A 14212-nucleotide genomic window follows, 5' to 3' on the forward strand; every position below is an offset into this window, starting at 1 on the left:
TAATTAATTATTCCTAATAACAATATATATATTCCTGGGATGCTTATCTCTGATATTAGCATATGTGCAGGCCACAGACACCAGTGAGGTACCATTTGCCATCATCACAAATGCAGATTCTTCATTATCTTCTACAAAGAAACTCAGAACTTCCCTCATGAGATGAAATTCAAAGCATTTACCCTATTGAAGAACTTAAAATTTTCCCCTGAAAGAACAAGTACGGAAGCTGTCACTGAAAAGAAAGAGTTAAAGCAAAAAATAAGACAGAAAATGTGTTCTGCTAGCTGATAGGAAGGGAAAGGTAATTCCATAGGTGCGGTAATACAAATTAGTCCTACTTAATAGAACAGAGGTATTTTTCAAGAATTTAGAAGAAAATAAAGTCCTGAGGAGGAAGACAATGACCAAAGCCAACCTAGGTATCACACCAGAGGTGGGATATTTCCATTACTCATTCTTCTGCAAAATTATTTTTGTGTGCCTGGAGGCTTAGTCACACCCAAAGGGAACAATATCCAGTGGTTTTACTGAAAGAGAGGAGACAAGAAAAGAAATCAAGCTTCTTTTCTGGGATTGGCTCAAGAGGATGGATTGGGGCACTGCTCCAGCATGGCCATGCCCAGCCCAGCTAAGCCAGACACTGCTGCCCCACACAGCCCCACATGGAGCAAGGATAAAAATTCCTGCCAGGGAACAACCTGCCCCAGCTCCCTTGGAGGCACCTGAGCCCACATCCTCAGGACATACTTAGGGCCCCCTCTTACTTACCAAGCCCCTAGTGTTCTAGTTGAATGGATGGTATTTTCAGGTGCTTTTAATTCAGTAAGATGTGTTTGTGGGTGCTTTAATTAGCAGATTGACATAAACAGGCATCTACGGCTGGAATTATTCATTAGGAGTTGGGTGCCTAATTTCCTTAGATACTTTTGAAAATCTCACCCCATCATGTTTAATTAAAAATGTCAGATGATATCAATACTCAGATGTGTCTGCTGTTGGTCTCCTGAGAAGATTTCCAAAATCCACTTCTCATTCCATCTGTTCCTGACAGAGGAAGGACTGACTTGGCCCATTCTTGAACCAAAACGTCAACAAATAATTTAAAAAGACTATAAACTGCAAATGATATTAATCTCCTGAGTAGGCTTCTGGAACCTTACTTGGATCTGCATGATCCTGAGTAACTTTTAAGCTAAGAAATTAGAAAGCACGCTATCTGCAAAAGTCAAGGACAGCACACTTTTATGTAATCTGCATTAGACAATGTCCAGATTTGCTAAGAAACTACTTATCCCCTACTGGACCCTACAGAAGGGCCATGAAGCAGGTTCTTTTAAAGTCACTTTCAAAATCATGCACACACACAAACAAGCTCACACAAATGCACACGGACCTCCAAGTAACCCCAAAACTTCCACTCTGACAGGCGTTCCTAGGGACAAGCTCTTTAGCACAGAAGTTTGGTTTAGGTGAGAATTTAGGGGGTAGGATGGAGTTCACTACATTTTCCCTCACAAGTTCCTATATCCTCCTGCTCATTATTATTTTCCTGGTAAGAAATAATCTCATTCTTCAAATATGACAGATTAGATTTTTTTATTGTTTTGGGTACTCAGCATCTCCATTGTTCATTAAACTACCCCAGCTTTTCTGGATCTGCCACTTCAGTAGAATCAGAATTCATGGGCAAACTCAATCCCCACTGCCCAAGAGTCCCAGCTCTCTGTTGGTAAATCTAGGGCAGTTCTGTGGTAAAAAATCTGATGCACTGCTACTAGGAATCAAGGCACCTGAGAAGCTGAGCAACTTCTGACTGTTCTCTGTGCATTACTCTACTCTTCCTCCTGTCTTGCTAAGGTTTCTTTAGTAGCACAAGTGATTTGACAAACTGACAATTAAAAAAAAAATAAGAAATAATATCAGATCAGTTCTCACATTGAAGGTCTACATTTTATCCCTCAGACACTTTAAAGTTCAGCTGTACTTACTCTGGGAACAGGGGACGTCTGGGTACCTTTCCTTTGGCCACTGGTCTCAGGTGTCAGGTCTCGATGGTCTACCTGAATGTGGCTCTCTAGATCTTCAGCACTTTCAAATTTGACACTACACTCTGGACACCTCAGGCTGCCACACGGCCTCTCGTTCACCTCCTGCGGAGTCAAGCTCGAAGACTGTCCATTGGTGCTCCTGGTCATGCATCCAGCACACAGGCCATAGGGAAGGCCATTCACATCCAACTTTACCAAGTCCTGCTTATTCCGGAACTCCTTCAAGCACAGCGCGCACTTGTAGAGTTTTTGCAAGGCCTGGCCGTTAGGCGATGAGGTTGCAGAGTTTCCTGCCAATTTCTGCATATGGAACGTCCCATGAATTTTCAGCTCCAGGGTAGAGGTGACCGTCTGCATGCAGACAACACAGCGAAACCCAGTGAGGGAGTTTCTGAGATCTGGATGCATCTGGCAGTGCTCGATGAATTCCTCCTCGCTCTGCAGTGGCATTTTGCAGATCCGACATGTCCCTGTATCCAAACTCTTGCTGTGAGTGACTTTGTGCTCCGTCAGGGTCAGGAGCGATGGGAAGCGTTCCCCACAGATGGGGCACATGTAATGCTTAGCAGGGCCTCGATGGGTCTGCATGTGCTCCCTCAGGCCATTTTCAGAGAAAAAGGTCCTTGAGCAGATATTACACTTGTGGCTACCTTTGATGAATTCTGCTTTCTTCCTAGAACAGTCATCCTCCCCAGGCCTGATGTTATGATCTCTCAAACGATGGTTCTGCAAGAGGACCTCCATAGTGTAGGCAGCCCCACAAATGTCACAGCCATACATGGGCTCAGAAGCATCCACATCATCCTCACTGGCTTCATGACTGTTGGAAGTATCTGGATTCTTCATTAACATGTTCTGGATATCTGCCCCTTCTGTCTTCTTATTTGTTGGGGTCATGCCATTAGCTGTACCATTCTCAGCACTCGCATCAAAAACACAATGTTTTTCCCGCAAGTGTTTTTCAAGCAAGATGATGGCATGAAAAGCTTTGCTACAAAACTTGCAGTTGTATTTTTTGCTGTGGGTTGTGATGTGGCACTGCAGTTCTACCTCTGTGCTGAAGGTCTCACCACAGAAGATACATTTGTGAGACTTTGATGGATTACCCAAGTGACTATGCTTCACATGGATCTGGAGATCCACCTCCTTCCTAAAATCCCAGTTACAGGCTGTGCAACGATACATCTTCTTTTCATTGCTATGCTTAACTGCCAGATGCACTTGGATAGATACCTTGGAATCAAAAACTTCTTGGCAAAGGGTGCAGTGATACAACACAAAAGTATGCATGTCCAACAAATGCTTCTGCAAATCATCCACTGAAGAAAACTGTTTGTCACAGCTCTCACATACATAATGAGTGGAAGTTGTCATGTAGTGTACGGTGAGATGTTGCAGAAGAGACTCCTGGGAATCAAAGTCTTCTTTACACTGAGGGCAAGACTGTTTCCTCAACAGCAACTCCAAATGCAACTTTAAATGGGTCTGAAAACTTTCAAAATTTGAGAACTTTAGATCACACTGATTGCATGGGTATTCGCCATTAGACACTGAGTTTACGCTTGCAGAAAGCCGCTGCCTTTTAGGGGAAGAGACTTCAACATCAGAAGAAACTGGACTCTGCTCTGCTTTTGACTTCTTATTGTGTGCCAGAGGAATGTTCTTGTGGTTTTCTTTAATATGCTTTGTAAGCTTCAGGATGGAGCCAAAAATGGGGGAGTTTGTGCAATAAGGGCATGAATAAACTTCCATAAAAGACTGTGTTGGCTGAATGACAGGGGAATCCAATTTTGAATTTCCTACATTGCAGTGTGTCTGCTGGATGTGCTCAGTCAAGGTAGCTTCAGTCAGAAAGCCCATGGAGCACTGGTTACAGAAGAAAGCATTGTTGCCATCTTGAGGGGTAGCGTTTGGGCCGCAGTGAGTAATGCGGATGTGCTCCTGCAAGCTGTTGATATCTGCAAACATCTCCGGGCAGTAGTTACAATGAAAGGCAGAAATGTTGCTAAACTGCATCATGGGATAGGCATGGTTTTTGTGCACTTTTCTCACGTGTTCATTCAAGTTGTACAGTGTAGGCATGGAATCAAGGCAGATCTGGCATGTGTGGCTTTGCTGAGGTTTGTCTGCATGAATGGTCTTCAGATGGATCTCCAGAACAGCAAGGCTGTTGAAGTCACGCTTCGAGCAGTAGGGGCAGCTGTAAGTAACTTTAGACCAGTTCTGGCCATCCTCTCTGTCAACAGACCTGGTTTTCTTTTGTCCTCTCAAAGGCTTTAAGGTCGAATCTGGAGTGGAACCTCTTTCCACCGACGCGCTGGAGTCCGGCGTCGCGCTGCTCATGGACGCCACACTCCCCAGGACTGGGTCAGGGCTGATGCTGTGGTTGCTGGAGTCAGGTTGCCTGTGGCTGTCTAAGTGGCAATAGACTTCCTCCACTGAAGAAAACTGCTCTGGGCACATAGGGCACTTGTGTTTCTTGTTGGCATGGGCTTGATGAATGTGTGAGAGCAGCGAGTTTTCGTCTACAAATACTTCAGGGCAATGAATACACTGCAAATCTGCCTTCTCGGAAAGCTGTGGGTGGCGTGTCATTACGTGCTTCTCCAAATCTTCAGTCTGACTGAATGTCTCTTCACAGTAATCACACATAAAATCATCCTTCTTCACCTCTTTCTCAGTCTTTGCCATATGTTCCTTGTTCTTTTTATGAGCTTGCATGTGACTCTGCAATGAGCTGGTAGATGAAAACCCACGTTTACACACAGTACACTTGAATGGTTTGCTGGAGCTGTGGGTTTTCAGGTGGATTTTGAGGTGGTCGCTGCGGGAGAATGCAGCCTCGCACTCGTGGCAATGGTACTTTTTATCCCCTGTGTGCAGCTTTATGTGGCGATCCCTACTCCTCTTGTGCTTAAAAAGCCGGCTACAGTAGGTGCATTTGAAAGGTAGTTTGTCACTGTGGATCTGCTCGTGCCTTTTAAGGTAGCTCAGGCGAATGAAGGACTTGTCACAAAACTGACAGGGATACGGCAGGCCAGTCCCCCCTTCCTCCTCCCCGATGCCAAGATCACACCCATCTCCTATCATCTGAGTGGGTGATGCAACATCTTTGCTGGAGGGAGATGAAGCCACCCAGGAGAGTTGTGGGTCGTCATCACCATCTGTAATGGGAAAGCAGAAAGGAGATTAAAAACAATTCCCAGTGCATCTGTGAAATAAGGACAAAGCTCTCAACAACACTATAGGCTTCTGCTACTACAGCATTGAAAAAAAACCAACTCAAAAAAAAACCAAATAAACCCTCCTGAATTTGAAAGGAGGTTTGAGAAAGAGAAATAAAAATATATTTGTACACATAATTCACAAATATGCCAACACATAGTGTTAATAAAAAGCGTTTCTCTTTAGCAGGTTTAACACCTGCTCACTGTACTGTAAAGCAATAAACAATGAATAAAGAAAGCGAAACACAATGTGCAATGAAGCAATACAAACACTTCAGAAAGCTACAGTGTTAAGTGATCACCTGTGAATTTGTGGGTCTGTTAAATGCTACATCAAGATGATTTTAAGTAATGTCTCCATTAAAAAAATCCTTCAGTTCTGTCTCAAAACTGTAACAGAATGGAAGGCTGCTCAAAGGCAGAGTTGAACATCTAGGTGAAATAAAAGCATCAGATTTGAGAGAGCTTAAGAAAAACAGGGAAGAGATCTGCACCATTACCGTGTTTGCTTGTATAAAAGGTAAAGTTGCTCTCTTGGTACAAAATCAAACAATTTTTTTTTAAAACCCAGGAAAATCACCACTGGAGATCTCTAGACATCACAAAAGAACCAAGTTCAGGATAAACTAAAAATGGCCCAGCCTCTGTTTTAATAACTATTTCCTTTACTCAATGTGTTGCTTTGAAAAATATTTTATAATTCCATATTACCATAAAGAAACACAGCACCAACTCCAGCAGCCTCGCAGTCATTTTGGGAAAAATACATAAAATGCTGTCAGGTTTCATTAACAGAATTGTTAACAAGAAACAGAAGAGAGTGAGTTCAAATATCCTAATTCCAACAAATGCAGAGATGTTGAGCGAAACTAGTCTGATATCAAACTAGACCACAGAATGAAGCAAAAAAAAAGTTCATGTAAATGATGGAAGGCGCTGACCAGGCAAACATTTGGAGATTGCAAAAAGGAACCGGTTCTCGAGATACACCATCCTTATAAAACATTTAATGTTCCTGCTTCAGTTTTTACTAAAACAAACCAATAAAAAAATCCCCGACTGTGTGTGTAGGCTGCCACACGCGCTCTCCTCGTGCCTGCCAACTACAGAGTCTCCAGGCAGAGAAGGCACAAGTATGGTGAGTTCTCAAAGAAGGGCTCGGCTAAGGAGGGTATCACCACCGCACCAGGCAGCTCCTGCAGCACCGTCTGCCCTGGCAAACACCTGCTTTTTCATCCCAGGTAAAGAAAGAGAACAGCGACCTCGGAAAAAAACTAAACCAAATAAGCACGCCCCAAACAACTTTTCCCGCACAATAGGGATGTCTATTTTCCAGGTCAGGCGTCTGCTCTCTGCATCCCTGGCTCCCGAGAGCTCTGCTCCCTCGCTTAACTAAACCTCCTGCTCCAGAGCGATGCTGGACACCGAGAACCTGTTTCTTCCTGCTCCCGAAATGCACCTCGACTCTCAGCCAGCATCCGCGCTTCTAAAAGGCTCAAGGTCTTTGCGCTCAACTAGCTCCACCAAGTCTGGCGGAGCCCACGCCTTAAGCACAGGCAACGAGCTCCTGATTTTTATGTAAACTTTTCTCAGGCTTCACTCCCCCGACCACGAACGGCTCTCTCTCTGCAGCTGCAACAAAGCCTCATGTTCCCAATTTAAGCCACCTCCGCCGCCCACCCCGCTGCCAGCACAGCTTTGCGGAGCCCCCGGGGAGCCCCCGGCCCCCGCCATCCCCCAGCTTTGCCGCCAGCCGTATCCGGGGCTCCGTCCCCACGGACCGGCGGCCACGGGCCGTCGGAGGGAAGAGGCAGCCGGCTGCCAGCGCCCGGATTAGGGGCCCCGGGGAGGTGCCGGTAGCTCAGGGCTGCCTAATTCCCTCCTCTCACCAGCTGGGCTCCTCCAGGGGCAAGGAGACAAAGGGGAGCACGAGGGGGATGCTGGGCCTGAACTAGGGCAGCACATGTTGCGTTTGTGCCGCTGCTGCTGTCTACGGAGAGGGGGAGAGAGGAGAAAAACAACAAGAGAAAAAGCACCCCACCATTTGCTGGTTACTGCTCGGGCTTACTGGCCGTTATTCTAATAATTTTATGTCTGTTTGCAGACATGTTTGTAGAAACACGTGCGTTTGAGAAATCTCCCCTCCCGCAGTCCCTGGCCGCGCCGTGCGCGGAGCGCGGCGCACACGGGAAGGGCTGCGCCGAGAGCAGCCGCAGCTCTCCGAACGCCTCCACCGAATAAAGCTCCATTGTTCGCCTCGGAAACCCGAGATGCCATGGGCCAAATCCAGTGGTAACACAGGCTGGGCCAACTGCTTTAACTTATTTACATCCATACGCACGTATGCCAACCATTACATTGGCCCGCCACGCAAACTGAACGAATCTCTAGAAAGTCTCTTTTTCCTCCGAAATGAACAGATCTACCTCAAAACACAGTCTAACATTCAACTAGAGCCAGTTCCCCTCCAGCTGCTGCTCTTCAAACATATTGGGCTATTCAGAAAACAAAATCGAAGAAAGCTGGTATTAGTATAATTTTGTGAGTGAAGCACAAAGCCTTTGCTGATATAATTTGGATTTTCTAAAAAATAACATTTCTCAGGTTGGAAAGCTGGATTTGTCATAAAATGGAAGTGTGGACATAGAATGCAAAGAGTATCTTTTGTTAGCTTCAGTTGGACCTTTTACCAATTTTCATGTTTAATCTCTTGATTCTTTTTATTCCAACATTTTCTCATACTTTCACAGTTTAAAAAGAATTTTTATAAGAAACTTTAAGCACCAGAAACAACCCACCTGGATTTCTTACTAACAAGATACTAAATTACTGAACACCTAAACTGAAGAAATTAGGGAAAACTCATTATCATTAATCTCTTTATGGAATGAATGAATAATGGCCCTGTTAATTTTAACTTGCCATATTAAATTGAAGAAAAGACCTATAATGAACTGAGGAGAAAATTCTAAGGTATTTTACCACAGTAATATTTTAGTGGGAAGATATATTTTAGATGTGGTATGACATGTCTGGCAAAGATGGTTCGAATAATAATTCTACATTAATGCAATCAAAGGAATGTAGCAGAATGAGAAAAATCACTTTCAAAAAGGAGATTAAAGTCATTAAAATGGCTAATCCTGCAAAGTGGGACTGTTCTAAAATAGAGAATCACATGGCTGGTGCAAGGCTTTTGTCATTTGCGCATAAGAGAATCAAAACAAGTATTAAAAGGGTAAGAAAATTCAATAAAAAGTTTAATTAGGAAAAAAAGAGCATTAAGGAAGCTTCAGGATGCCAGTAGTCCTCAGGATATATGTGTAGGTCACGAAGCTTAAAGGGCCATTCTTGATAATCAATCTCAAAGTGGTACAGTAATTTAGCAACTTAATGTTCAGCACGTTTACAGGACTGCAAGCATTTATCATCATCAGTGAGGAGCTAATTCCAGCCTCAATGCATTCAATAAATGTATTTTTCCTTCTAAGAAGAACAATTTGGCCAAAATGTAGTATAAATCATACTTCATTCTCTATTTATCTTCCAGATAACATAAGCCAAGTTCAGAGACATATTCAAGAAGCTAGAACAATAAAATGAAGGTTTAAAAAGATGTGGTCTCTCTTAGAAGGGAGACAAATGGCTCATCACAGATTGCCAGGAGTAAGCAGCACTGCCATCTCAGCATACACTGCTGACATTGATATATTTATTATTCCAGAGTTATTTTGCTAATAGAAATATAATCAACCAGACACAATTTCACAGTCCCTGCAAACACCTTCCCATCTCTCTGCCCACAGGTAGCTGGAAACAGTTCACTCCTGCTGAACTTTGAGCAGAGCTTCATTCTCTTGCTCAGCTACCCTGCTGAGCTCCCCCAGCTCACCCAGCCCCGGGGGCCACATTCCTGGGCAGGAAGTGCACAAACCCAGGCCACCCCCAGCTGGTTCCTTTTCCTCTCAAGAACAAAACACATGCACAGAGATCACATTTGCTGGCCTGGACCTGAAGTTTGTCCTTGCCAAAAGCTCTTGTTCACAAACAGAATATCACTGGGTCCCCCTCCACTGAAAAATCTCCCCACTCTGTCTCCCCTACGTGTGGGGAGCTCTTCCACAGGGCCTCTGTGCATCCCTCCAGGCACGCAATGTGGCCTGTGCAGTACAGCAGGCCAGTTCCTCCCAGTGCCACCAGCACAGATTGAGCACCACAGGGCTCAGGAGAGCCAGCACAACCAGCCCCAGGCATCAGAAAAATCCAGGGTCTGGCCAAAGAAACATCTTTAAGACTCCCCTCCTGAGCCCAGAAGGCATCTCCACACAGGACAATAAACCAAGGAGGTCAGATTTAGAACGTGATCTTGTTCTATCAGGTTTATTCCTCTAGCACAAAGCTAGTACACAAGAGAAATACTTAAATTAACAAACACAAAGCCCTGAAATTGATTGCTGAAGGAAGGATTGCTGTTTAAGCTCAGACTTCTGGTTCTCTCTGAGTCCCTCCATGATACAAAAGTTAAAGATGGTCAAAGCACAGAAAATGCTTTAAGCTGTTGAAAGTTGATGGAATTCTTGCACCCAAAAAAGTAACTTTAGAAAACAAGCTTGCAAGCTTGGCATCATAAGACACGCTTCTGAACTGTGCTTCAGTTCCTCATCTCCATAATAGCAAAAAGCCATCTGCTTCTCAAGGGCAAATTGTAGGGCTTACTTCTGTATCGCTGTGAAAACCCTGAGACATCCTCAGATGGAAAGTCCAATAGAAATGCTATCAATTTCAATAATTATTATTATTGCAGATGCTTAACTATGAGAATAAAACACAGAGATTGAGGACTGACAAATCCTCAGCACTGGTTACAGCAAATTTTGCATTGCTGCACTATGTATTAAAGCCAGGGATAGATCATTACAATGGATTATAGCGAGAACCTCACATAGCATACGCTGCTCATTTACACTGCAGTGCTGGTGTGAAATAATGCAAATCAAGTTTACACAGCAAATGTTTTAAGCTCAACATTTTCAGTGCACTGTGACAGCTTTTTGTTTAATTATTTTGTTGGAGTCAATGATTTTGTTTTTAGTCCCATTTTAGTCCCATTTCCCTGCACATTTCCTTCCCAGTTATAAGAAATAATTAATAGTACCAATAATATTCCAAACTCGATTTTTTATGCATTTATTAGCTTCAATGAACATTTCTTTTTGTTGTGTCACAGAAGGCAATAATGGACTACGACCCTCCAGCCCTTGTGGCAATTTAAGTCCTTGTACACTGACCCTGCATCTAGCTCTGAATGGCACTGTCACTGCTGGGCTGTGACTGACACCCACCACTACTGCACACTCAAGCACACTTCACTAAATGAGAGAAGGATTTCCGCAACTTATTTATAATTATTCCTCAAAAAATATCATGCAACTGTCCCCCAGACCTGCTTAACCCACCCTTAGCCAAGGCAGGGAGGAGGGCCTGGGAAGTCCACACTGCTCTGAAGAACTCTACTCAGAGCTTCACACTTCAGTGACATCAGCTTCTTCTCCAAACACATCAGAGTTCTGTATTTTAAGGCATTATGCTATTTATATATATATATATATATATATATAAAATGTTCAAAGCAAACATGAAATTGGATAAAAGTCTAAAGTCTAAGAGGTGCTAATGTAAGTGGCACCACAGGCATTGCTTTCATTATTATCTCTGACTTGAGAAAAATTCAGTTATATCTAATCCCATGCTTATGAGGTAAGCATTTTTGTTGGACTAAATTACCAAAGGTTAGTGACTCTTTTCTCACTTTCTCAGCTTTGTACTGCAATTCATTTTATAGTGATTTTTTTTAAAAAAGCAAGGAAGAAGTCTGGCTCAATGGAAAGTATATATAATCTGATTTTTCCTCTCAGGCAGAGAGTAACTTTGTATTTAGAATAGAAAATCAGCACAAGATGTAGTGCAGAATTTCAAACGCTAAACTTGCTGGGATGCCTGCCACAGATAAACTGTTACACATAGACAGTTTAAACCTTGCTGTCTTTGTTTAAACCTTTTTGTAGTGATCAAAGATACATCTAATTAGTCTTTTTTATACTGCAAGTTAAAAGTACACACAAAGATGTCTGTTGAAGCTTAGCTGATATACAGAAACTTGTTAAGGCAGAGTAATGCATGCCTGAGCCCTTGTCTCCCATTAGCAGAGATATCAAGGCTCAGTAATGACCATCGACAGGGTGATCCATAATTCTGAGCAGATGATAAAAATAAGTTATTTTTAACATTATTTTTCCCTATGTCAAACAGCCTGTATTTTGCTGGTAACAAAAAATTAACATATCATTAAGTAAGTTATTTCACGCTTCAATAAATGGCATAATAGGGCTGGAGGAGAAAGTTTTATGTTAGATCTAGGAATAAACGAAATGCTTTCAGAGTTGAATCACTGTTTTTCTTTACTCCCTTTGGAAAAGCAGCAGATACTATATTCTGCTGTGCATCATGGACTTGGGACTGAAAACAGCTGCACTCTAATTACATGTAAAGTGTACCAAAACATTCCTTTTATCACAGACTGTAAATCTGTTAGCATCTGTCTCTCCTTTGTTTCTTCCACAAGATACAAGCTTGTTTCTACATTTTTCTCACCTGTAGCGGTAATTAAAATTCATTATAAATGAAAGGAGTGAACACTAAAACAAGTTCCTCTGTGTACAGTTCTAAACTCAAATTAGAAACAGCTGTTTGCTAATTCATGCAGTGATGTTTTGTCGTGCTCTGTGAATCAATAATAACTCACCCTATTCCTACCAAAATGGTAGGATTATATATATATTTTGCTTAGCAATTTTCTCCTCAGAAATATTCAAATGCACGTTCAGTCTTTTTAAAATGAGATTAGAAGATGATACCTACAAAATCATCAATGAAATAACAGGAAGATCTTAATAGCTCGCTGCTTCTGCTTACCCTGCTACCTAGAGGGTCCTGTGTCATTCCTGCCTGCTTTGATGCCTACAGAGCATTAGCAAAAGGGCATGTGGTAAGACAGATGTAAAAGAACAGAACTTTATACGGAGTCACACAGATGCATCACGGATGCAATAGTCACACTGAGAGAATATTATAGAAGTAAGGTTTCAGCTGCAACATCTACAACTTTCAAACACTAGGAATGACAAAGCCCTCAGGAAAAAAATCCTAGTAGAATAATTATTACTTATAATAATTAGTTGTAAAATTAGTTATAATAAATGGCAATACTTACACTAATTGTTAGTAATATTTCTACATATTATGTTAGCCAGAGTACAAACTTCACATGACCCCATTGGCCTCACACAATTGTAGTCTGCACTTCTGGCTACTTGATGTCTACATTTATCATGATTTCAACACTTGATTATGCAAAACAAAAAGAGACAACACACACCAGTTAAGCAGCTCTTTTTTATCTAAGCGTAGGGATGCTGGCAGGGTCGCTGCAGTGATCTGAGCAGCCCTCACAGCACCTTTGCAGAGCCTGCCCTCGTCACAGCACGAGCGGGGCCAGCCCTGGGCCCTGCATCGCCCCTCTGCAGAGCCAAAGATCTGGCCCAGAGCAGTGCAAGAACATCAGCCTCTGTGCAGCTCTCTGCAATACATGCATTACTTCATGCATTTTCTCAGAGATGTTTTCCCTTCCTTGTGTTTTGCTGCTGTTAGCAGGAGGGTGTTCCCACACAGCACACACCTGAGACCGAGACTGAGCTGCTCATGGAAATGTGGCCAGCGGGACAGCCTTTCTGGTGGGATGAAATGCATGAGATGAATTTCCTAGATTTACGATTTCCTCCCTCCCATCTGATCAGGCAGCTCTCAAATGCAGCAGGCACCTGCTCTCAGGCTGTTTTGCTGAGTACCCTCAGGCACGTGCGGTCACACAGACTCAGCTCAAGCTCTTTCCCTCAGTTCATATCCATAGCACCAGAAACACAGACTGGCTGCTGTTTGCAGAAACTCACTGAATGCAAAGCTGAAAGTAAAGAGAGACAGACTTTTCTCCACTAATGTACCAGATTGGTGTGATTTAATTTAATGTTTTATTGTGCTCGTTTTCATGATTTTACATTGTACTTTCAAGTGAAGTCATCAATTACAATCCATTTAGCTCATTCATAAAATTCATTTAAGGGTCATATCCTGCACAGTGAGCAGCGAGTCCTGGAAGTCAGCACTGACAAGGACAAGCAGCACTTTCTTTCCCACAGGATTTTCAGCTTTTGCAGAATCGAGTCAGAGCTCATTTTGATGGTGTGGGCAGCAGTCTGGAGAAGCAAGTGCCTTTAAAACTGGGGCAGTGGCAAACTAGGACAAAGACAGCTTTGCCAAGAGTTCTCTGATAATCTGTTGTTACTACTAAGACAAATGGCTATCTGCTTTTGTGCTGGGAGAGAATACTAGAGTGGCCTTTCCATTTCTGCAGAGCTGTTTCCATTCTTCTGTCATGAATCAGCTGTGAGCCAAAAGAACCACTAGAAGTGAGAAAATGGACCAAAAATGCTCTGTGCCCTCTGGCTGAGGTCACCAGAACTGACTGCATTGCTAGGATGGCTTTCTGTGATGTGATCTTCAACTGATATTATGTGGTGACCTGACCTGTAAGAAAATGGGTTTGCAGTCCCTGTCTCTAACAGATGATAAGTACTTTCCAGAGAACAGAATTCTGCTTCTAAATTAGTATTTTCCATCAGTGCCCAGTAGAAGAGAAGACAATTGCCATGTTTCAAACCTGAGAAAAACTTTATGTTTCATACTCTGCCCTACACAGAACCTTACTGCCAAGCTCTCCGGCCTGAGGAACTTAAAGCTGGTCATATTATTAGAGCAAGTTGCAGGGAAAAATAAAACCAGCTTGCTAAGTTAAAAAGAAGGAGGCTGCTCCAGACTCTC

At 42.9% G+C, this 14212-nt stretch overlaps 1 protein-coding gene across 11 annotated transcripts in view; it reads right to left on the reverse strand.

The window, feature by feature from the left end:
• The window catches only part of ZNF423 (zinc finger protein 423), a 281287-nt gene that overhangs the window by 91906 nt on the left and 175169 nt on the right, over positions 1-14212 (reverse strand). For 10 of the 11 annotated variants that reach the window (XM_038148029.1, XM_038148030.1, XM_038148028.1 and 7 more), the window contains one exon: positions 1992-5215. In XM_038148029.1, coding sequence (XP_038003957.1) covers positions 1992-5215 — 3224 coding nt within the window. Of the gene's footprint in view, positions 1-1991; positions 5216-5580; positions 5681-14212 lie in introns of those variants that run through there. The other variant, XM_038148036.1, reaches the window with a different exon arrangement.

Source organism: Motacilla alba, chromosome 11 (assembly GCF_015832195.1).
Source record: "Motacilla alba alba isolate MOTALB_02 chromosome 11, Motacilla_alba_V1.0_pri, whole genome shotgun sequence".
NCBI lineage: Eukaryota > Metazoa > Chordata > Aves > Passeriformes > Motacillidae > Motacilla > Motacilla alba.